General features: G+C 43.9%; 1 protein-coding gene across 3 annotated transcripts in view; it reads left to right on the top strand.

The window, feature by feature from the left end:
* The first annotated feature begins 3,992 nt into the window (after positions 1 to 3,992).
* LOC311364882 (sodium bicarbonate cotransporter 3-like) overlaps positions 3,993 to 25,214 on the top strand; it is a 47,978-nt gene continuing 26,756 nt past the window's right edge. For 2 of the 3 annotated variants that reach the window (XM_084484377.1, XM_084484376.1), the window contains exons 1-10: positions 3,993 to 4,150; positions 12,411 to 12,492; positions 15,383 to 15,532; positions 16,164 to 16,302; positions 17,428 to 17,588; positions 17,936 to 18,124; positions 22,178 to 22,251; positions 23,058 to 23,215; positions 24,019 to 24,106; positions 24,399 to 24,545. In XM_084484377.1, coding sequence (XP_084340503.1) covers positions 4,115 to 4,150; positions 12,411 to 12,492; positions 15,383 to 15,532; positions 16,164 to 16,302; positions 17,428 to 17,588; positions 17,936 to 18,124; positions 22,178 to 22,251; positions 23,058 to 23,215; positions 24,019 to 24,106; positions 24,399 to 24,545 — 1,224 coding nt within the window. In that variant the 5' untranslated portion in view covers positions 3,993 to 4,114. Of the gene's footprint in view, positions 4,151 to 12,410; positions 12,493 to 15,382; positions 15,533 to 16,163; positions 16,303 to 17,427; positions 17,589 to 17,935; positions 18,125 to 19,187; positions 19,521 to 22,177; positions 22,252 to 23,057; positions 23,216 to 24,018; positions 24,107 to 24,398; positions 24,546 to 25,214 lie in introns of all 3 variants that reach the window. The other variant, XM_084484378.1, reaches the window with a different exon arrangement.

The following is a 25,214-nucleotide window of genomic DNA, read 5'->3' as shown; positions in this document are numbered from 1 at the left end:
GTACTGCCAGTAAAACGTGAGTGATTTGTTGGATCCAAGCAGGGCACGACTTTGAATTGGATGCGTTTTCCTGGGCCTGGCTGTATAAAATTGAGATCAAAATGTAGGCGTTACATACCCTGGAAATCCAGAAATCCAGAGTTCTCGCGAGTGCGAGAACAAGTCACTCTGGGAACAAGCTATATTATCCCTCCCCAATGCCCATCTCCGAGCACATTAACCAATCACATCACTGTATCTGATATAGGTGGGCAAAAAGCGTTGCTGTTTTACCAATCGGATATGGCAAGTCTTATCTATTGGTTAGCTCCGCTGGTCTGGATACGTCACCCCTTGTATTCTTCTGATTGGTCGTAGTGTTTTCCAATTGCGTGCAGTGACATTTTCAAATGCATGCTTGGGGACGCCCCTCGAGTTGGGCCATTTTCATTACTTGTTGCCAGACCCTACAGCTTTCTAGATGTGGGTCTGGATTTCCAGGCTAGGCGTTTCACAGGTGGCTGTACAAAACCATGGTGGTCTCCTGTATGTGTGTATTTCCCAAAGGAAGGGTCTCAGGGCATAATCACGTTAAGGTATTGATGTGTTAAGTGCTAACCAGAGGATTTGAATTGTCCATGGCCGAGAATGCCCCTTTGGCTTGGATTATCAAGACGCCCTGTCTGTTGATGGACTGACCAAGGTTACCCAGCCAGCTCAATGTTTGAATCTAGATGTTTACCTTTTAAACAATGTACAAGTCATACAGACATCTGGCTTAATGTGTTGTACACAATGGGAGTCTATTTGTTAATATTCTTGTAATGCAAACCACCCTCTGTGGAATGAAGTGTACTTTCACCAAGTAGGCTAAGGGCCAGCAAAACTGCTGAGTTCCATAAGCTCATTCTCTTTGGAGGGAATGCATTGCCTAAGAAAAGGAGCAAATACACCACCAAGTAAACAAGTCATCAAGAATATCAAATATTTTCTCATTTAGTCATACAAAAAAAACGTAAATGCAATACAATGCAATGTCACATCATTAATCTTTTCCAAATAGTGTTCTAGTGGTGAGTTGGAACTGTAAAATATTTTCATACAGCTACTCTAATCAGCAGTTATATGCTCTGATCGGTTTTGTATATTACGACACCTTTGTGTGACATGTGGTAGTAAAATAGTGGAGTAATATTCTCCTTTTTTGTTTCCTTGCCGTCTTTGGCCCTTTTGTATAAATAGATGTATCTTCATTAGAAGATACATCTATTTATACAAAATCATCAGATGTGTTTTAAACGTGGTTAATGCGATAGCAAACCTGATTCATATTCTCAAAGGCAAATCTTCCATAAAGGAAAATGACTAAACACACTTCATCCAGTTTTAGAATTGGATAATAGCTCACTGTTATGACCCTATGATAATAACTGATAATAACCCTAATAGGCTAGTTGTTTTCATTATATGGCCATTATACATATGTCTTGGCCAATTACACCTAGAGGTTAGGGCAGCAGATCCTTAACTGTTATATTAGTGTCACTGGTCTGACAGAGATCAGTTTGCTCTCAAGACCAGTTTGCTTGAGAGCTTTGCCTGCTTATTGGTATTGCGTAACACTGGATTAGTATTGTTTATCCAATTAAAGGGCTAACCTTTTGAACCTCGGTCAGGGCCATAAGCCTTGCATGTTGACTGGATGATTGGCTTTGTGAAGTTATAGGATATCCGTGTGTCCCGATTCACATGTTTCCATGCTCTTTTTACCTGCTGATCTACATATTATTGTTATTTTACTGCCCATATGTTGTACTATTATTAATTAATTTTACTATCTTTTGATGATCTTCATTCACCATGCTTGCTAGCCTAATCAATTTCATAATTTTACATGTCATACAAACTAGGGTTCGGCCAATACCATTTTTTTTTTCATCAGCCTTAGCCGATGACCAATACGCCGATACCGATTTTCATGACGATATTTGGGGCCGATGCTACCCTGGAAATCCAGAGTGCTCGCGAGAGCACAATTTGAATTTGCTCAGCGAGTCATTCTGGGAGTGACTCGGTGGATGGCAACAGGTTCTCTGAAGGTTCTCTGTGATTACTGTACATATTTAATACTCCATTATCATTGCTATGGATATAAGCCTGGTGTTCAAATGAACCTGATTATGCCCTCTTTAAATAAATAAATAAATACATTAAATATGTGGCAGCCGTTGTGTGCAGTAAACATTCTTTTAACAAGCCTGTTGTACTGATGCTATGTTACTTTTAGTGCTAATATATGCCTATTAAGAGGTGCGGGTAATTCAGGTAGGACTGTGTGTAGACATATTTTATTATGTGTATTATAAGGTTGTCCGGGTAAATTCTTGATTATAAAAAGTGGTCCACACACACTCAAAGTTTGAAACCCCTGTACTAGAGAATTAACCAATACCTTTTGATATACTCAGTTGCAGGGGTTAAAAAGTTTTTCTTAGGTTCCTAATGTCAACTCAAGATTATTTTAGGATTACTGTAATTCTTTGTGGTGTACAATCCACAAGCGCATATTCTTTGGGAAGGCTAATCATCTAGCTATCTTGGGCTCTATTTGACTCCCGCCTGCGTTGTTTAAATAAAAGCTTTAACCATCTTTACCCGGGTAATCCATTTATCTCTGGAGTTTCCTTCCTTCACTCTAGACCGTAGTCCAACCACAACTTCTGATCCAGTACAGTCACGCAGATCCTGTGGAGCTGGGATCTTGGGAACCAGCCAAGAGCTTAGTACCTACTAGTGCAATGTCCTGCTGCTTACTACCTTTGCTTGTCATTGGTATAACCCCAGGAATGCTTACTCTGGGGGCTCTTTGCCCTTTTTATTAGTTACAGCCCTAATCGCATTATATCCGTTGATCATCTGAGGGCACAGAGTGCAGAATTGTCAGAATGGTGTAGCCTAATTCAGATTTGCATACCAATTTTTACAACATGGCAATGGTTCAGACAATATTAGTTTAACAGAAGTTTAACAAGCTTTCTTGCTTAACTTCCTACTAGTCAGGTTTCTAGTTGGTTTTGCTGAATGTCGTTTCAGCCATTAGATGGCACCCCTCTCATTCACATATTTTTAGAATATGAATCCTCATGCTAGTCAAGGCAGTCATTTATTGCTGGGGTTCTAAGATCTTTAAAGCGAGCAAATTCCAAGTAGCATTGCTTACAGGGTTAAGTTTGTGTATCCATATAGTCATGTACTCATGGATGGACATGAACAGTGATTTCAAACACTGTCATGCCTTGTGCTGAAGCAAACAGATATGTATCTCTCCTTTGTTCAGTTGGGCGGGTTTTGGGGTATTGTTTGCTCTTCTGCGCAAACAGATTACCTTCCCTGCTCATATTGTGGATGTGCACAGAGGAGAGTCAGAGCCCTGAATGAATTAGAAGGCGATGAAAGCCATCGGTGACCTTGAGCCTGTGTGATAGTGAATTTACCACCCACCCACCATTCCCCAGCCCAAAACACTGCACTAGGGCCTATTCCCCACTATTTCTATTTGTGACGGTGGGTGTGTTGGTGTGGGCGGGTATGTGACCTGAATACCTTGATGGGTGAGTGGTTAATGTGTCCTGTTAAGAGTGTGCGCGTCCTCTGTGGGTCTTGTGTTTGAGCTCCTTGGCGGCGCGAATAAAACATTCATGGCTGCAGTCATCGGATTGGCTGAAGAGCGAGCAGATGCCTGTCAGGGTGGAGTGTAGCAAGTCTCTCTCTCTCTCTCTCTCTCTCTCTCTCTCTCTCTCTCTCTCTCTCTCTCTCTCTCTCTCTCTCTCTCTCTCTCTCTCTCTCTCTCTCTCTCTCTCTCTCTCTCTCTCTCTCTCTCTCTCTCTCTCTCTCTCTCTCTCTCTCTCTCTCTCTCTCTCTCTCTCTCTCTCTCTCTCTCTCTCTCTCTATTTCTGAGTATAAACAGATGAGGGGAGCAGACTGGTGCTGTAGTATCTCTTGGCTCACACACATACAAGTGCACACATTCATTACTTGTGCTCACGCACCCTTTAAATAGAAGAAAAGAACAGAGGGAGAGAAGGGAACTGGCTCCCACTGCAGTTGCCGTAGTCTCGCTCATGATTTAACCCAAATGGAGGGACAGAGAGAAGGGGAGCACGTGCTCACGGTGTGTATATCCTGTTTTTATTTTACTGCCATGCTGTGTTATGTTTGGACATTACATTCACTCAAGTGTGTGTAAAATTGGGTCCTCGTTCTGACTTTGCTGCGGCGAGCGGTGGTGGCTCATTTAGAGGACACTGGTAGATGGGAACAGAAGAGAGAGGTAGAGGTGGGAGTTGTGACGGAGCAGACCATAACAACCCACCCCAATACACCGCCATATGTCTCTCGAAAAAGAGCCACTTGCCTTTTTCGCCATGAACCACCAGAGGAGGTCCGACTAGGGGCACCTCGACCGAGACACGGATATGGCTGTTCTCAGGGCTAGGGAGGGAGAAATAGAAGAAGGAAGATGGCAAGGGAGCGGGGGATGCCTAAAGAGCAGGTGGAGTGAGAGAAATGACCGGTTCCCACGACTAATAGAGAGCTGCTCAGCTGTGTGCCTTATTCTTTACCATCAAATCACTGTCTTTTGTTATCAGGCATGCATGTTGAGGGACTGAAATATACCTCACAATGCAAAGATCGCTTGTATTTTCTGAGATCTTTATGAGCATGCTTTAACAATTACTTTGTTCCTTTCGTACGAGGCTATATCTACCTACTGATATATCATCATTCATGTGCCAAATACGTCAAGTAGTTGAGGTAGTGTCAACAAACAATATTTTAGAGACTTTACTTCAGTTCTTTTTGGCAGAAATAATCAATGCTACAGTGCTGTGTCAAACTTGTTGATTTATTCCCTAATCGTAGTTATGAACATGGATGAATAGGCTCATGGCAATCAATGGAAGTAAATAATTTCTATAAATCAGTCAAATGATTAATTCATCACTAAACAAATAATTGCAAATACTAACAAATACTCAAAGAGCTAAGAGCTCGTTAAGAGCTAAGGAACTTGTGTCTGTTAAAATTACACTTACTTATAAGCTTCTAATGAAGACAGCTATGACATGATCCAAACAAAGATGGGGAGAAATATCTGTAAAATTTTCACACGGAGAGAGAAAGGAGTGTTTTTTTTTTTTAAATATATTTATTTGGGTGTGAAAAGGACAATTAGCCACCAGTAATGTAATATGGAGGAGATCCTGCCCATGACCGAAAACTAAACGTGTAATATCTAATTAAATGTTAGTTTTAAATCGGTAAATGTACTAGAATAAATTGTGTGTGTATGTGTATTGTCTTTGCAGTGCAGACAGTGATTCAAGGTAATGTCTTATATGGATTACATCTATGGTTCAGCCTTCTGTACTGCTTAAACTCCTCAGAATGCATCATGACACATTACTCACAGCATTACTGACATGATACTGTTGTTTATGTGGCCCAGCAGCGAGAAGCTTTGCTCATGCTTTGCCCAATGTTTCTTCTGGGAGATAGATGGACCAGACTGTATTCACTCTCTAGAGGAGCCCTTGGCTTACCGGCTCAACGCACAATATGGAATGGACACAACAAGGAAATAGGCAAACTGTGTAGTTGCATTCTCGAGGGCAGTGTGTCTATCCACACCAGGAGACATATTAATTATTGAGCTTGGCATTCTCTTGGTTGAATGCACACAGTAGTGCAACTTAGCCAGTACCGCTTGTCAAGGAAGCAGCCTTTGGCTTTGTCTCATGCTGATCAGCCCCACATCAGCAGCACTCAATCAGAGCATCCTTGGATCAGAAAACCATTATCGGTAAATCATCTGTAAATGTCTTTTTGTTGAGGTGTGTAGTCTGTAAATGTTTAAGATGAAATGGACGTGTGACCACTTTCGAAATTCCACCATTTGCTGACACAATGTAAAAGTTCCTGCAGTGTGGAAACTGAATATCACCTTCAAATTGGTGGAGGGTGATTCCTTGGCAGTGTGAAGCATCTATGACTTTCACTTGTTTTCCTCTTGAAATCTTGTCAGGCTGTCAACAGGCTGAAGAGGTCCCTGATGGGTTTGGCAGAGTAAGATGATGGGTACGCCTACCATGTCTGCCAGTGTAAGACTTAAAGCCTAGCCTTCCTCCATCCATCAATCTCCTTATTTTTATGTTTTAAGGTCCTAAATGTTTACATTTTAGGGCGGTTAGTGTCTACTCCAATGGACCAATGTTGGATATTCAAGACAATTGTCATTTTTAACAACATTTTTCATAATTTGTCTAGAGTTGTATAAGATCAGCAACAAAAACAGGTCAATGTTGAATTGTATTGGTTTCATTCTCATTTTCCAACATGTTACTCGTGGCTTATTTAACCTTGTATTCTAAAAGTCAGGAGACCTAGGGGTTTGGACTGTACAAGGTCCAAATGGGGGGCCACTACAGTCTACCACAGGGAAAGCAAGTCCTAAATCTGTTGTGTGCTTCTGTCTCTGCTGTCCTCACACTTGGGCTGTCGTCATGTTCCCTGGCAGTGCTACTGGGAATCAAACGCACCCTTCACTCACCACATTCCTCGCCTTGCTTGCTGGGCCGGAAGGACGGGCTAGTATGGTCTAAAAGTAATTCACCAAACGTGTGTCTCATGTCACCTCTAAGAATGTCGCATCTCAATGAATGTATCCACTACACACCTACCGAATATCTTGTCAATGTCAAAAAGTATAATAATATAGATCTAAAGGCATCTTATCAACGCTTGTCTCTTAAGACTCAGGCCTGTAAGGGCATGGTATAACCCCCCCCCCCCCCCCCCCCCCCTCACTGTTTTGTGTAGTTTGTACTTCCTCAAAGTCGGAAATGCCTTAGCTTCATTCAGCTGCACGGTCTACATAATGTGAGCGGACGGTAATTGGTCACTACCTTTGCTTGGCGGAATAGACGGAAACAAAGACTGCAATTAGGTAATTTCATGGAAATAAATGTTCTGATGCTTAACGCACATCTTGATAACAGAATTATAAGTAAATTACGGCTTTCTGTTTACCATCACTTAAATTATTGCTGTATGATATTTTTGCCACGCAATGTTTTGTTTTACAGGTCCGTCGGTGTCCGCCATTGCATTTTAAAACATGGCCAAACAGAACATGGTGTTTTTGCCAAATATTCATTTTCATCAACTATTTGCCAACAGTGGGTGAAAAGTGTTTGTGGAAGTTGACGCAAACTAATGTTGTACCATTAATTTTCTTTAGATTATATTGGGGTTTCTGGCTTGAATTTCAGATTTTATTCTTTCGCCTATCTCCAATGTTCTTGGTGTCCCAATCTCTTCTCACTATTACAATTTAGGCTATTGTCTTGACTTATAACCCTTAATCTCCTGTCTAGATTGTGTGGAAAGTAAAATGTATGGTACCCAGATGCATCACCAATGCCATAATGATGTCAATGAGTGCAACAATCTTTCATATAATTGTAGGATATTATTTGTATGGGGTTCTCACCATGACAACGTCTGCCAACCAATAACTAACAGAGGCATTACCCCATGGGCATTACTTATTCAAATTAAAAGATTAGCGTTATCGCCACAATGTTTCACCCTTCCCGAGACAACTCGGAAATGCCACCTGAAAGATATTTGACATTAAGCGTTGTTAAGGTATCAAATTGGAAGCAGGCTAGCTACGCTGTGAATAACAAATCTCCACACCTTTTAGAACCCCCAAAGGCTTTTTTGGGATGCGACACAGAATCGTACAAGCTTTAAACTGCAGATATCAGGTGTATATAGATTTCCATACACTCCCTCCCTACTGTAGACCCGGATCAACACCATTAGTCATGCCGGGTCAACATTACTACCAGCAGGACCGGTGATGTCGTCTTGTGTGGGCCTGCGACCCCCACTTGGTTGGTTGCCTCATGGCCGCTCCTTATTCCCCCAGCCCCCCGCCCTGGCGCAGAGACCCTTTTCGCCAGGCCACAGCTGTGTTCTCTGGGCACAATGGTCAACCGGTGGTGGCCATGGGTGGGCAGCTCGCAGGGTTATTTTGGTACAAAGCCCTTTGACAGGTTGCATCAGGGGCCTGGCGAATGTTTCCAGTAGAGGTGACAAAAAACTTGTGTACACAACTGATGAAACGGAAGGGTTATATCACTTAAAGCAGTCGTAATAATATGCGTATGGTTACAATTTGCAATGTGACCCTGTGGTATTTTAAGCCGCTCACGAATCACAATAACAACATTGGTTCGCGGTGTGTGCTCATGTGATGGCTGGAGAGTTGTAGGAAAGTACCACAGGCGGGCCGAGTTGCATTGTGGTGGGGATAATAGCACTACTGGGATATAAAAGTAATCTGTTATAGCTGATATCTTCAGAATACAAGTAGCCAAAACCTACATTTATTATGATTACATTATGTCGTTTTTGTTTATGTTGGCATGGCGTATGTCGTCATATTGTGATACACAATTTGGTTTAAATTTCATAAATGCATTCTTTTGGTTATTGGCCTAGGGACTCAAACAGATAATTTGAGTTAGTATATTTAGTATTGTTTGTTCCCCTCTCAAGACATCAAGACTCAAGACTCAAGTCTATATATAGACTTGTGTCTTGAGAGGGGAACAAACAGTTCCCAATGAGGGATCCATACCAATAAGACACACTAGTGTCATGCAAATGTATGGAAGACGCTTCAGACACAGACAGACACGCACGCCGCACACGCACTATAAGTTCTTATTTACATGAATGCAATGATTTACATTTGAATACATGCCCGCACAAGCACATGAATGCCCCGTGCAGAACATTGTTGTAAGGGTGTGACTAAAGCAGTGGAGCTATCATTATCGTTATATATGTGTGGATATGTCATTCTGAGACAGTGTCATCTAAACACTGCTGTTTCTTATGATAGAATTTGATTTAATTGTTATTGCTATGGAAATTATTATATTGATATTAACATGGATATCAATTACTTATTAACATTCAGCAGTAGGGGTGTAACGATACACTAAAGTCACGATTCGGTACGTACCTCGGTACAGCAGTTTTTATTATTTTATTTTTAACAAACAATTGGATTTTGATTTATTTAATTGTATCAAACAAATGCCTTACACAAATGGAAAGACATCAAATACAATTGAGGATAAAAACACAATAAAGTCCAGGACTTATTTCCATTGTGGTCCTCAACACAAAACATCAGGACAAGACAAGACACTTACAGTGTTTGATAATCAATAAAAACGTTTTTTGTTTTTTTCTAAACCGTTAGACCCGTACCGAAAAGGTCGGTATGAATGAGCATCGTTACACCCCTATTCAGCAGTAACATTCAATCGCATTCAAATTTCTACTGAGTAATTTCTACCAAGTCTTTTTTTCAGTATGAATTCGACAATGTGTTGGCTCTCCAACCTGTCTTCTTCTAAGGAACGCATTACTTGCTAGTCAGCATGTTATGAATTAATGTTATTAATACAAATTTGTGATGGAGCCTGTTTCAACATCAGTGTAAAGGCTCCTATTTTGGCTCTCCTAAAGGCTCTAGGAGGCTGTGGGGGCTGTGTTTGTCTCTGTCTGCTATATTTACACCGCAATACGCTTCCCGCTCCTTCTGGGTAGAGTCTCTTGGGGGACCGATGCAGTGTGTGCATGCACGTCTTTTGTGGAGCGAGAGCTCAGACGTAGGGGGTTGAGTATGTGATCCCAATCATAATGCACCGGCAGTGTGTCATGCATCTGCTCAGAGAAGGTGGTTTACATGCCTCGGTAGATGCAGTCAAAGCATAGTGTCGCCTGATGTCGGCCAGGTGTCCTGTATACATCTGCGTTATTTCTCTATTGTCTTAGCACTGATAAGTACAACAAATTGTAACAGTTCTCAGTCATCCATTGCTTTGCCCTTGATCTGCTTTGCGATGCATTTCTGTCTTGCAATGGGCTGGAGCAATCAAAATTATCCTTTTAATATGGATGTGGGTTGAATTATAAAGCATCAGTTCACTGCACGCAAAAAAACTGCTGTGCAATATTTAACATGAAGGTTTGAACATTTTGAAACAAATCTTGAGTGTATTGGTTTTATGTGTGCATTCTCTCATTGTCTGAAGCATAAACACAACCAAATTCTTACTTATTATCAGCAGCCATGAACCAAAGCCAGGCTTTGCACATGAACTGTGGTCTGATACCCTTCAAGCTAGATTCTAAGCTGTGATACAACTGCAGTTTGTATTGCAGTCCAGCCCCCTGCTCTTGGCCAATCAGCCACTAACAAACGTGGACCACTAATCCAGTCCATTCTGCCAGTGAGCCAGGCGGACCTAATGCCCACATTAGCTTCAAGGTATTCAAACATCCCTACCAGCTTTCTGTCTAATATATTCTGCAAGGGAGTTTGGCCTTTATGAACGAACAAAACCTTAACTCCTCTGTTATACATGCGCAACACTTCACTGGCTTTAACCCTTTCAGTCTGGCCACACTAGTACAACAAACAACATTACAATGTACTATCATTCAAGTCATTTTAATGAGTTTGATGGCTAACCTCATCAAATCAAATCAATCTATCTCGCTTTGCCCTTGTCTATGGGTATTGTATTTGGGTCTATGTGCTCTGCCAGTTAATGTTGTGTTAGGATCTTCAACCAAGGATCTTCATCGTTCTAAAATAAGACTGGTATTAAGAGAAAATGGATGTTGTCAAACTGTCTAACCTCAACCTCAAATCACATTCTATTGGGGACAGGGCAGGGATGATATTTATGGCCGCATCCGAGAGAGGGCTAGGCTTCTCAGACACTGATTGAATAATGCCAGGGTGTGTGGCTCGTTTCAGACATATTGCTCAAAAACAACTACAGAATTATAAATAAGTTGGCCTCAAAACTGCAGAGAATTCTGTCTTTTCCCCTGTTGGACCGTGCGCCATCCTCATTAGTTCTAACTGGGCTGTCATTCGTGGTCTCTAGTGAAGTTCCCCATCGGATTTGGTTCTGGTCAAAAGGCAACAGTAATTGCAGACACCATCTCCTTGGGTAGTGTCACTATGAGGTCATGGAGTGACGATGAAGAAAGTGGCTGTAGGGAGGTTGCAGGGGGGCACCGTCAACATTGCATTTATTTTTATTAGGGTTTCAGGGATAATTGTGATACAAACAGGTGCCTTTCATATCTCCGGGATTCCTTTTGATTATGACTTAAGCTCCGCTATAATTGGGTCTTGGGTATGTTACTATGGTAACGTTATCAAGCTCTTAATTTCCGGCGAGGTCATTTATTATCCTTTTTTTATTAACTGTTCTTAGCAGGACATTGGTATAAACAGCGGCCACTTTCCTTTAATAATGAATAGGCTATATATATATATATATATACCAAAACCCCTTCTTTCATTTGTGGTAAGTAGAAAAACAGTTGGCCGTTATGAAAGCACCCAATTGTTTTCAAGTGATGCAGTTCATAAGAAAGAATAGCTGTCCAGTGAATCTTGGGCCTTATCTTTTTACTTGTCCCCAAGTACATGAATTCATATTTTCAAACGATTGTGTGGATTTAGTTTGAAAGGGATGCACAATAATGGTTTTCTTTGAGAAGATAACCGATTAAAGTTGCAACGTGTACTATTTCTACTAGCTTGTAGCGTAAAACAACCTGGACATATAGTTAATGCTGATCAATAGTGATTTCAATAATTGTAGCCATCAAATCCCATCCTATAACTGATGTATTCACAAAATACTAAATGGTGGCCTTCCAGTCCATCTCTTTGTTTATAAGAATCGTACTTTCAACACTCTCAAAACCCCTGTTAACCCCAAAGAACACTGTTATGGAGTCATTTTAATTCACAAAATCTTTCTTGGTTAATGCTTGGTCTAAAGTTGTTTATTTATTAGCTATTATCTCAGACAATTCTCTTTTGATTGTTGTAATGATTTGAAGATAATCAAATCACTTGAACTTTTGATGAGGATCAACCTCCTATTGAATTATTCTGCAGTCACGATGGTGCTCTTGTTTTGTAGTACCTGTGGAGTTTCAGAGGCATTGGCCCAGAGATCCTAGTGCCATATGGCACCTAGGGATGTGGCCAAGCTGTTAGGGATGATGAACTGGGAAGAAAAACAGGAAGTGGAGCAGCATGTGACCAGTCGCTTGTCAATAGAAAACGTAGTAGCATATCAAGTTTCTTCTCTTCAATGCGTCCTTTTCTATGGCTCCTCTAGATCTCACATCCATTGTTAACTTAGTGCGTTTTGTCCCTTTTGACCTCTGCATTCTTGGGTTACTCATCCACTTTTGGCCTCTTTGTCGCCGTCTTCCCCCCACTAACCTTCCACCATTGTCTTTGACAGGGTCTAGACGAGGAGGCTATCGTGGACCTTGGGAAGACCAGCTCCACCACCAACACCAACTATGAGATGGAAGAGCTGGAAAGTAAGTTCACTCCAGTCTCACAAATCAGATATTAGGTTAAGATCTATTGCCACTTTTCTAAAGTATATCTAAAGTCTCCTTTGACATAGTAGGACCCCTGGAGCCGAGATTAACTCCACTAGGACAAAATAACCATCACCCTTCCCAAATGTATGTTTTGTTTTGCCTGTTCCAGATGACAAGGCAACATGGTTGGCCCATGATGGGCCTAGTGTCCTAATAACCTGTAGCGGGGGTTGTTGCTGCTGCTGGAGTTCTACAAGTACAGAAATAATCTGCAGTTGGCGCTCGCTCACCCTGTGTGGGTGTTTAAGCAGGCATTGGTGTCACACTTCAGGCATCCGTGTTATGAAGGTGTACTGTCACAAGGCTACGTGGCCAAGCTTGCCTCCAGCCCATTCCGGTCAATATCCAGCAGCACCCACAGGGTTATGTATTAGATAGGGGTCAGTAGTCAGAACAGCTCTCTTTGAAAATAATTAAAAGCTTCAATGAGACTTAACCTGTATGAAGATGGGTCAACTAAATAGTAACTGGTACGATTGGACAAGGACTGGACACCGCCGGCGGTTTTAACACCAATATTGAAAAGGTGTTAAATGGATTTTGTGCTCTGGCTTCTTCTTGTGTGAGTTGTGATGGTTAAATCGACCGGGTTCCTCTGAAGGTGGTTGCATTGCTGGGAGGCGGTTCAGACAGCGGCTGGATTGTTTCCATCCGGTGTGGACCAATCAATCCCCTACCCTGTGATCTCACATCCACCGCCTGGGGTGACAGACAGACGAGTGGTGCTCATTCATGCCTGTGTCTGTCTGTCTGTCTGTCTGTCTCACTCTGTATGTGTCTCTCTCTCTTTGAAAGACTGCACCCCCACTTATTTTAGTTTTTATATATAACATTCTTATTTTCAACAATCTGGTGCCTTTCCTCTTTCTACCCTTTCATCTTGTTCATCTGGCTCTCCCCCTCGCACTCTCTGTCTCTCTCGCTGCCCCCATACAATCACCTTGTGTGTTCGATTTTAGTTTTCATCCCCTCCCACGGGTCATGCGCATGCATTTTATTTTCTGCTCCTCCTGGGGCGTAAGTCCCCTAGAATGTGACTCATCCGTGAAAAGAGTAGAAGAAACGACTATTGGAAGTGAAAGAAGAATGAGAGCCTTTGCCTCTCCCAGTGCTCCCATTGGCTGTTTACCACGGTGACGGTGGAAGTGGATCACCTTCTATCATAATAATGATATTTATATACGCAGCACACATTATCCGTCTGTGTTCAGACCCAGCCATGATGGTGGTAGACGATGCTCTCCTTTGACGGAGGAGGTGTGACCCTCAAGGGGCTTGAGGGAATACACCAACCTGCCTTTCTCATCCGCGTCGAGTGGGTTGAGGAGGGCGTAATCAGGAAGTGTTGGAAAAATAATCTTCCCGCTTCCTTTTTCTGTGGAGAACAGTATCAGATCCCTGTTCATGGGCACAATCTGCTTCTGTTTCATGTCTCGGACTGATTGTCCGGAGGAAGGTAGGCCGGTTCCTGACCTGTGACCCATTGCTGTCGCCGCTCCCAGGCTCACGCACTAGTGTGAGATTTGTAACCGTTTCCCTGGAAACTTCTCGCACCCACCACAGTTTTGGTTATGTGACTGAAACGAACGGGTGTCTCCCCTGTAAACAGTTGGGAATTTCCTTTCCAACTTGTTGTAGTAACCGCTGTTGCGGTGTCCCAGACCGACGGGATCAAGTACCATGATAAGGAATTGTTTAAACACCCAGACCAAATTGGATGTAATCTGAGGGATGTGTACCACAACGTCTTAGCTGACCCGCTCCAGATTGTCACTGCCCTATTGGCAACAACACGCATCTCAAGTTACCCCCAGCCTAATTAAGTGATCGTCAAGGGATGCATTATAAGAAATGGATATTGGGAGGTTGTATGTAGGTTTGAAAGAATAATGTAGCTCAGCATGTAATACACGTTACACTTGGATCATCACATGAAAAAGTGACTGCTTGTCCAAAGTTGTTATTGCAGCAGGAGGCTAATAGAGGTCAGGCTTCCTCAACACAACAATGACTTTGACTTGTGTAATGGAAATATTTACAATGTTTTTTTTACAATATTTACAGTGTTAAAATTAATGTCGTAGTTAATCCTTTAGAATGTATTGTGTTAGACTCCCCACCTACTTTAAGTGGGGGGGTCAAACGCTTGTGTTCAAGGTCGGCCATAAGATGGAACCATACAATGTTTCCCAGAATCTAACCGCAAGGTTAACCACAAGCCTGGTTTTACTTATATCCTCACATCCATATATCTTGTTAACTTTGTTAACCATTCTATTCTAAAACGATTAACAATCTTTTTAATGTACATTTCCATGCGTGATTTTCAAAGATATATATACATCGGAGTTTGCTACTCAGTTTGCTAATCAATTCCTACTTGTGTGCTGATCATTAAAGACAATCAACAGAGGAATTACCTTATCTAATATTTTATATTAGATAAAGTCGGTTCTCTGCGCAGAGAACCTGCAGGTACCCGCAAGGAGTTCCCTGTAGTGCTCTGCAGCAGGCAAATAAATTTAATTTAAAAAAAAAGATTTTTTTTTTTATTAAATTTGTTTCCGATTATAAATTTTTCTGCATCGAGGCGGAATCGTTCTGGAGAGAATCGCGATGCATCAAAGAATCGTTTATTTTTCCCACCCCTACCAAAATTGTTACCCTACCAACCATCTCACTACCCACCAAATCTTTAGTTCAGACTCAAGAGACGCGTCTGAACTGCATTTGAACATTTTCCTCCTGTATTCACATACGACCTCCACAAAGGCTACCCAAGTGTGTGTGTTCTTTATTAAATAAGTTCCCCCACACTTGCCAGGTCACAGGGCGGTGTACGTTGGCGTCCACGTCCCCCTGGGTCGAGAGAGGAGAGGCAGGCATCGCCACCGCGGACACCGACACCACCGCAAGAAACGGGACAGGGATGCCGAGGAGGGCAAAGAGGATGGCAGGGAGTCGCCGTCTTACGGTTGGTAACCAGGGGCAACCTATCGACACACGGCATACCCCCCCCCCCCCCCCCCAAGTAGCCCTGAGTTTTAACTCTCATCACTGTTTGTGCATGTGACTCCATCTTTATAACACTTGTTTTACACACACACACACACACACACACACACACACACACACACACACACACACACACACACACACACACACACACACACACACACACACACACACACACACACACACACACACAGGGCACACTCTCCTGCATTGCCTAAGAGAAGCGTTGAGGGTATCTTTCATCAAGCTGAGGGGGGAATAAAGGGCACAGCCAAACACCCCCAACACTGGTTGAAGCCGTTGACATTTCAGACACGTTAAGAGAGCGAGAGGAGCTGACAGACTGATGTGTTACTGTTAATCAATGGCACAAATGTTAAAGGGTATGGCCAGGGTCTTTTGATTTGTTATTAGCCTGGACCTAACCTTTTCAACGACAGTTGGGCAACTAATTAGTCCCAGCCTACCCAGCCTTTGTCATATGGGTTATAAGGTAAAAGTTGCATTAATGTTTCCTCCTCCATGACTTCACGTTTTGTGTTGATATTTCCTTGAATGATTCCCCTTTTCCCCCCGGTTGGTGCATACAGACACCCCGTCCCAGCGGGTGCAGTTCATCCTGGGCACGGAGGACGACGACATGGAACACGTGCCCCACGACCTTTTCACCGAGCTGGATGAGCTTTCCTTCAGGCACGGCAGCCACACGGAGTGGAAGGAGACGGCCAGGTCAGAGAGCACCACCCTCCTCCTCCGACATATCTTATTCAGGCAATGTTGCACCAGGGGGCCGCCATTCATGCTGGTGAGGCCAAGCACGACACAATCGTTCACAATTGGCTCTCAAACTAAAAAGTTTTGTTTGGGCGCCCCGGTGGCACACTGGGCTTAAAGCGTGTACCATATAGGCACAGTCCTGAACGCAGTGACCCAGGATCGAATCCGGCCTGTGGTCATTTGCTGCATGTCCTCCCCTCTGTCTTCCACACTTTCCTCTCTATCTCTCTCTATAATAAAGCAGACAAAATGCAAAAATAAATCTTTTGTTCAATCTGATAAAAAGTTTTGTTCAATCTGTTTTCCCTGGAAATACATGGGGTCTGACTCATACCCGGAATACATTTAGTGATATGTGTAAGCTTGTTTACAACTCGAACGCGAGTTTGCTGCTCCAGCAAGTAGGAAGTACCTAATTTACAACTGACCTAGCAACGGAGAGGCTTCCTTGTCCCTGGCGTGTAGTCAGCCAGCCAACTTGAGTTAATGCTTTCTAGAGATCAAGGGATTTCCCGTACTGGATCACTCAAGGCTTTGCTAGCTCATTCTTGTTGTACCCAAGAAAAAACTTTTCATGGACAGATTTTGCAACTACTTAACTCGTAGCACTATGTTTTGGTTCTAATCACATGCAGAGTAATATTTATAGTGATAAGGCATTGAAAATTGGAGCATAGTTAAGTGTGCGGTTTTGCCTTTTTGATCACTCATGAAACGTTTTGTTTACCAATCGGGTTGTTTGGTCTGAACTACCCGTGGTGAAATGCAAAGACTTAATCAAACATTGGTATGTACAGGGGGAACAACACAGTCCTACAGAACTCGGAGCCTTCCAAATGAGACCCAGAACAACAAACAAGCATCCACTAAGGCTGCAAATAGACATGATGGCCGGGCCATCTGGTCATAATACTGCAGTGTTAGTAAAGCTGTGACAGTTTTACATTGTGTGTGTGTGTGTGTGTGTGTGTGTGTGTGTGTGTGTGTGTGTGTGTGTGTGTGTGTGTGTGTGTGTGTGTGTGTGTGTGTGTGTGTGTGTGTGTGTGTGTGTGTGTGTGTGTGTGTGTGTGTGGGCAGGTGGCTGAAGTTTGAGGAGGACGTGGAGGATGGTGGGGAGAGGTGGAGCAAGCCCTACGTGGCCACGCTGTCCCTCCACAGTCTGTTCGAGCTGCGGAGTTGCATCCTCAACGGCACCGTCATGCTGGACATGAGGGCCAACACCATAGAGGACATTGCAGGTACGCACAAAGTATATTCGCAATGCTGTCCTCTTTTGGATTGACATTCATTTATTATTAGCTTTAGTAAGGCTTTTGCATAAATGTTTTATTTTTTAATCAGTGTTTATAAACAGGGTTTATAATTATTATAATTACTTGAAACTTGCAATAAATATCAGTCAGGCATAGGCTGGGCAGTAATTGATTTCCAAATATAGGCGTAGCCATGTTTTTCAAAACACTCCAGCCAATCAGTGACGCTCTTCCCTGTTGCCGAATCCGGTTGAAATTCAAACTGATTATAATCGGAGAAAAACCTTTGTTGCCGATATCAATAAATCCTGTCTGTGTCTGTCTGGCCTCAGACATGCTGATCGACAGCATGGTGGCATCGGGCCAGCTGAAGGAGGAGCTGCGCTTCAAGGTGCGGGAGGCCATGCTCAAGAGGCACCACCACCAGAATGAACGCAAGCTCAGCAACCGCATCCCGCTGGTGCGCTCCATCGCCGACATCGGCAAGAAGCACTCCGACCCGCATTTGCTCGACCGAAACGGTGAGAAACCACACGACTGCACTCTCGTTACCTATTCACCAGAATTGATTTTAATTTCTCCGGAGCCAAAGCGACAATTCTCATGTTATGTTCACCCCCCACCCATGCCAGCATAAAAGGTGGAAGGTTGAAAGTGAGTAGAATCCAGGGAACAGTTGTTAGTGGGGGGGTCATACGTTAGTGACAGAGCAACATGGGGGGTAATCACTATGCTGGCATGATCGTCTTGGCCTGGCTTCAGGGTTTCTTGAATGATTGCTTCAGTTCCCAGGGATTATGCAAGAGGTCGTGCTCAGAGTGATAAGCGTTTTGTCAACTGGAATTGCGTGAGTGCGTGCGTGCGTGCGTGTGTTTTGTATATATATATTTTTGACTGTAGTAAGTAGTATGAATGTCTGTCGTGCATTTCTGTTCACCGTTTGCTGGGCTGTGCTTCTATGAATGATTTGGCAGTGAGGATCTCATTGTAGACCAGGCACCTGCATTTTAAATGCCAAAACGTAGCCTATTTTTAAATGTAAAGTATTTGAATGCCATTTGTATAAATGATTTATCTGTTTGGTCTATACCATGTAATACATGCCTACAGTAGTGCCTTTTAATATAGTTTGTACAAATGCATACAGTGCACCTTTGTTTGCGCTAACTACTGCATGCCTGCCTCTTTGAAGTACGCAATGATGCCAGTCACCTGCTGAGTGCTGTGAACGGTTGATTGGTTTGAAGCTCGCAAGAGGGGCAGAGGGTCTTTTTAGGATGGTTCACCCTACACCTCCCTGTGCATCGCACCTGACCCGGTCCTCTCCCCACACACCTCCACACCTTCTGACTGCACTACTGCACCACCCCTCCTGTTGCTTCACTCCCCCCTCCCCCTCTGCCGTCTCCTTCTGAAGTCATTGTCCTCTGTGTTCTCCTCCCTCATCGAGTTCTCCCCTTTGCTCCATCTCTCCTCTTGTATTCCTTCTCGTTCCTCCTCTTTTCCTTTTTCTACCCATCTCTTCCTCTCTCCGCCCCGTTCCCCTTGTCTGTTCTCCTCTTCCTTACTGTTGTCTCCCATTAGGAGAGGGCCTGTCCTCCTCTCACCTCTCCCTCCAGAAGCCCGGCCCGTGCGCCACCATCGGCAGCCTGTCCCAGAGGCGTGAGTCGCGGGTGGCCATTCTCCTCAACCACCTGCTGCCCTCCTCCTTGTCCTCAACCACCACTGCCGCCGCCGCCACAGGCGCCTCTCCTTTGACCACGCCCCATAACACGCCCCCTTCCGACCGATCCGTCTCCCAGTCCCAACAACACCAGGGCCACGGCGGCCGGGGCATCCCCGAGGTGGTGGTGTCCCCCCCAGAAGACGAGCAGCCGCAGACCCCCACGGACAGGGGAAGACCACTGCCCTTAGAAGGCAAATATCTGTGTTACCCGCCAGTGTGAGTCACTGCTTGAACAGAGAAAAACTAGCACTGGGCATGCTGGCTCTTCTCCCCCTGCTCACACAGCCCCCGACCCACCCCACCCCCCCACCAGCCATGTTGTCATCACCAACCTAAAAACTGCACTCACAAGCTCTGCTTCTCTGATTCTCCCTCACCTACCTTTTTGTTTGTCTTCCCAAGTCAAACATATTTCTGTGTGTGTTGCTTGGCCCTGTCCCAATCCATACTTAACTTGTTGGAACTGCATGGCTGTCCTCCAGATAGTCTGGTCCTGTTTGCCGCTGCTCAGCCTGCCATACCGACCCATCCACCATGTGTGGTGTGTGTGTGTGTGTGCTCTCGCCCGATATCCACCCTCACCCACTTGCACATCCACTCCAGTCTCTTTTCAGCTCAAACGGCTTAAGAAAAGTGTACACCACCAGAACAAGCCCCTCTTCTCCCTCTATACTCCTCCATGTTGGTAAAACAACTTTCAAACAGGAGTCTCCCATTTGGGACTCGACACAGGTTCTCTTAATCCAACCAAAGCTTTAACTCCACCATTTAATATCTCAGTCCGACTTTTCCATTGCAAATCTCGGCACATGCAAACCCCCATTTGGATTCCTCCTCCAACGTGGGAGTGTAAGGCTCCAAGATGTTTCCTCATTAAGACACGGGAGATCACAGCGTGCCAGCAGCCTGCCTAAATATAAGCCCCTGCCAGAGCAGGGTGTCTGTGTTTCCACGTACCGTCCGTGGCCCAACCAACAGTTTGTTCTGTGTGTGTGTGTGTGTGTGTGTGTGTGTGTGTGTGTGTGTGTGTGTGTGTGTGTGTGTGTGTGTGTGTGTGTGTGTGTGTGTGTGTGTGTGTGTGTGTGTGTGTGTGTGTGTGTGTTACCTGCACACAACTTTGTGTGCTTCCCCACCCCCCCCCCCCCCCCATGTGAGATTGCACACATGGTGGTTGAACTGGGAGGTATGGGTTCCTTGTAGAGGTGACAACAGGGCCGTAGGGGATACTAAAAGGTTGGGGTGGTCTTATTATAGATCAACTGCTACCGCTGTAATTCTACTCTCCACGAGGAAGACCACCTCATCTCCGCTCAGGCCTGTGAGGGACACCCACGAGCACACAGTTTAAGGACGTGGGTTATTCATAGTGAGTTAGGGAATTCATGGACTACAGCACAGCGTTTTGGATGGGGGTTTGACACGACACAACATATTGCATAGGGATGTGACCATTGTGCATAATATAGCTGGGTGGATTAGTTTTAAGGGAAGTAACTAAATGGTTAATCATTCTTGGAGTTAATTCGTAACAGAAAACACCTAAATATTAATCTTTGTAAAGGGGGCCAGGGGTGACTATTTTCCTAATGGTGTTTGTTATTTTTAACCGTCATCTGTCTTTTAACTCAAACTATTGACTTAGTCCTCTAACTCGCATTCGAAAAAAATGTCATCAAAGTCTCTACCAATGGCTATTTACGTAATCTGTTTTTATAGAGCATATAAGAATGAACAAACCCACAAAGAATGTTTAAAGTTTTATATTATAATTTATTATAATTATTTTCGTTATGTCATTATTGTCATTAATGTCATTATTTTTATTCTTATTTACTCATGCCAACAATATGATGCAACCTTTTTGCCATGCTGGCATGGATGCGCATTCTGGCGCATTCTGGACTGGCATGCGTTGGCGGATGCGGCCTAAGCTGATTTACACACCCCATCACCCCTTATCCCGCCCCCCTGTGTTCCACGTGGCTTTGTTGGGAATGCTAGCGATGGCGCACATGCTCGCCACCTGGGATGGCTACCAGGGCCTTATCCATTCGGGTCAGCCCCGGGGGGTACGAAGTCAAGGGGAACGGATCACCAGGCCGGCCCCATGCTGACACCGTGTCTCGCCGATTCGGTGAGATCGTTACAGCGCCATGAACGAGCGGCTCACAAACGTATCAGCAGTTTTAAACGGCCTCGGTTTAACCTTTTTGGTTGATGAATTATTGAGCTGACGTGTTGTGTCTGTGAGGAGGGGGGGAGCTGACGAAGTGTGGACGCGGTTGCTCGCATGTGTTGAAGCACGTGTCATAGGGATGAGCAAGAGCGAGGAGAAGGAGGGCATTTGCTTCTGCTATGGATTTACATACATTACCCTTTCATTTCATCTCCCACTATTAAGTGCTAGCGTTTCCTGTCGTGTGTGTTGCCTCGCGTCTTGTGGGCCGTGTTGAAGTGTGTGGCCAATTATGCTGAGAAAGGGCTTCAACACCTGTCACTGCCCCAAGTCCCCAGACGGTGTACGGTCGCGCATATTCAATGTCTCTAGCGCCTCGCCTTCATGGGTAACCAAGGGTAACCAAGCATTAAAACAAAACTACAGAAAACAATGCCCAAGAAACATAAACAATACCAGGTCTATCTAGTCTATTTTCAAAACGATAGGTTCAATAAAATGAACCACAATTTAGAAATTCAGCAAAATAAACATTGTGCGTTTCGCCTTCCTAAATTCTCCCCCCCCCCCCCCAAGCGCCTGACCTCCCCCCTCAAAACTAATGATTGACAACCCCTGCCTCTGTCCCCCTCTCCCATCCCCCCTCCATCTCCGGCCCCATATCTCTCCCAGGACCTCTTGTGTCGCCCAACTCCTGCCCCAACCTGGACACCAAGGCAGCGGAGAGGAGGTCGTCCAAAGCAGGGGTCAGTAGAAAAAGCAGCGGTTTCGACTTTAGCAAGGTAACCTAACCCCCCGGCCACCCCGGTACTGGGCAGAGGTTCTCCTCCGATCCCCATCCAACTCCATTCTGCTGGAGAGCGCCTCATCATAGCTCATGCTCTTCATTGATCATGGACTGGAGCCATGAAACCTTTCTGGTCCTCTGAGCGAGCACTTCAACGCTCAGATGATAAAGCATCGTGTGACTTGGGTTCTGATGTTTTGTTTTTGCCTGCAAAAGATGGTACCCCATCTATAATTGCATTGCACAATGCATCATCCATCATCCAACATAGTTTGAATTGAAAAGCTAAGCATAGAGTGACTGTGTCAGAGGCTATCTCTGTTAGCTTACTCTAAGTTACTTTTCTTGTCCATATAAGGAAAGATAGTCATCATCCTGGCTGCCCTTGTTCAGAACTGTGTAGTTCTCCTTGTAGATGCTATCTTTCCTTGTTGGTAGCCCTGTGCACCTCAATTCTTGGAAAACATGAATTCTTGGAAACCAATTCCTCAATTCCTGGCCTTCCTTCATTCCCCATTTTGCTGCACCAATAACCATTCTAGTTTTCTAGTTCACTGGTCAATACTTAAAAAATGTACACATCTCCCTAAAGAGACATGCAAAATAACTCTCCAAATAGAGAAACGATTCATTTGGACATTATGGCTGCATTCCTACTCTATCCCCCACTGAAAGCAGCCTTGTTGCCAGTCTGTGACCTTTGCTTCCCTTCTCTCCACCGCTTCATTGGCGATGCTGTCTGAACTCTCTCTGGCTGCGCTCCAGGTGGACATGAACTTCATGAAGAAGATTCCTCCGGGTGCGGAGGCCTCCAACGTGCTGGTGGGCGAGGTGGACTTCCTGGAGAAGCCCATCATCGCCTTTGTGCGCCTCTCGCCCGCCGTCCTCATCACCGGCCTCACCGAGGTGCCGGTGCCCACCAGGTTAGCCCCATTGAGCCCAAAGCAAACCACCGGGTCGGGGCAGAATCATGTTCAGACAGGAGTATTCACGTGTGAACTAGACTTACGTATACAAAGTGCCTGAAAAGGGCCGCTACATTGGTGCTTGTGAGCTTTACTCTTACTTTTTTGGATCACACTCTGATTATGAACCAAAATTCTCCAGATGTGAGTGACACATCTGGTCTTGGGAACCTTTTAAACAACTTGGCCAAGCAATGCAAACAACCAGGCCGATCAATGAATCCTTAGTGGAGTCGATTGATTATAAGCTTTGTAACTTGATACATTAAGCATTGTTTGCTGTATAAAAATGCCTGATTTAATATCCCATTCAGTAGTAGTAATTCAGCTGTTCTACCATACCTACCATCTCAACTTATGTAGATCCTCACTTTAATTGTGCTATTCCTAAAACAATCTTGCATATTCCAGCCTTTATTTGTGTGTACATATGCATGTGTTTAGATAAACAAGCTCTCTAGGAACTTGAGACTCTTATTTAATTACATTTGTTTTTTTAATTGAAATGTTGTTTTACCAATTATTTTGGTGGCAAAGGTTAAAAAAATGGGACATTACTGTTATATGGTTACCGCTGCAGAATTGAAGCACACACATTTTCATCCAGCTGCCATATTGTCTACAACATACATTTTGCAGTACACATCGATTCTAGCCAGCCTGAAATCAATATTCGGATTAGGTGGTGGAAAAAAAAACGCATTCCATTCGTCAGTATGGTGGGGTTACTTGTTGGCATGACGACCTGTGTGTCATTGCAGGTTTCTGTTCTTGCTTCTGGGACCTCATGGAAAAGGCCCCCAGTACCATGAGATTGGCAGGTCTATGGCCACTCTCATGACAGATGAGGTGAGAACAGTAGATGAGTAATGTAAATGCATATTCACATGTATATTATAGTAGTATTTGAGCTAGGAGATCCCTGTTTAATATTAATGAAAGCTCTTATTGAGTTTACTTACTTACATTTTAAGACCAAGATTGTATGCTAAGATGGAAACTGGATGAGCTTGTTGGCACTTTACTGGTTAACTACAATCATGGATATTTATATATTGACACAGTACATTCTCTCACACTACAAATATGTGTTATTGCTTTTACTCAATGATCTCTGCTTATGTTGATGACTGCTCCGTAGATTTTCCATGACGTAGCCTATAAGGCCAAGGACCGAACAGATCTCCTCTCTGGTATCGATGAGTTCCTGGACCAGGTCACAGTCCTGCCTCCTGGGGAGTGGGACCCCACTATACGCATCGAGCCCCCCAAGAACGTCCCCTCCCAGGTCAGGCCCTCTCACTCTCTTTGTCTCTTTCTGTCTCGGTCCCTGCCTCTCTCTCTGTCTCTGTCCCTGTCCCTCTCTGTCTCGCCCTCCGTCAATGTCAAATGAATTAACCCCAAAAGCTTATTTTTTTTCATGGGAATCAAACTGAATGAAACAACATAAGAAAATATAATTATTTTGATCAATCAATCCATCAATGTGCAACAATAATTGAAAAATCTATTAACATACATACATTAACATACATATAGCTTACATTTAATTACAATTGCTACCTTTACGATTTTATTTATTGTCAATGTTTTGCTGCTATGATCGCACATTGCTGTATTCATGCCAACAGCTAATATAAGTTTATTTATATCTGGAATATTTTCAAAGTCCAGAGGGGTATTCCATCAACCAGGCTAAGCGCAAAGCCAGGCTTATTTTGCTTAGCCGGGCTTCTTTCAGCTAGAGTTGCGTTCCATGAACGTGACTTAAGGGAATCTCCGCTAAGTAACCATGGCAATTTATCCGACCAAACTAACCTGGTCGGGAGCAGGTTAACTGTCAGGCTAACTTGAGCGGTGTTTCAGAGAAATCCATCTGTCAGCAACAATTGTACCATCAGAAGGTTCCGCCAAGCCTAGTCCTCACAATTTTGTCATAAATGTACATATATGAAGT

Source organism: Micromesistius poutassou, assembly GCF_964030765.1.
Source record: "Micromesistius poutassou genome assembly, chromosome: 20".
In the NCBI taxonomy this organism is placed as follows: Eukaryota; Metazoa; Chordata; class Actinopteri; order Gadiformes; family Gadidae; genus Micromesistius; species Micromesistius poutassou.
The sequence above is the reverse complement of the archived record's forward strand: the minus strand, read 5'-3'. Positions and strand labels throughout refer to the sequence as shown.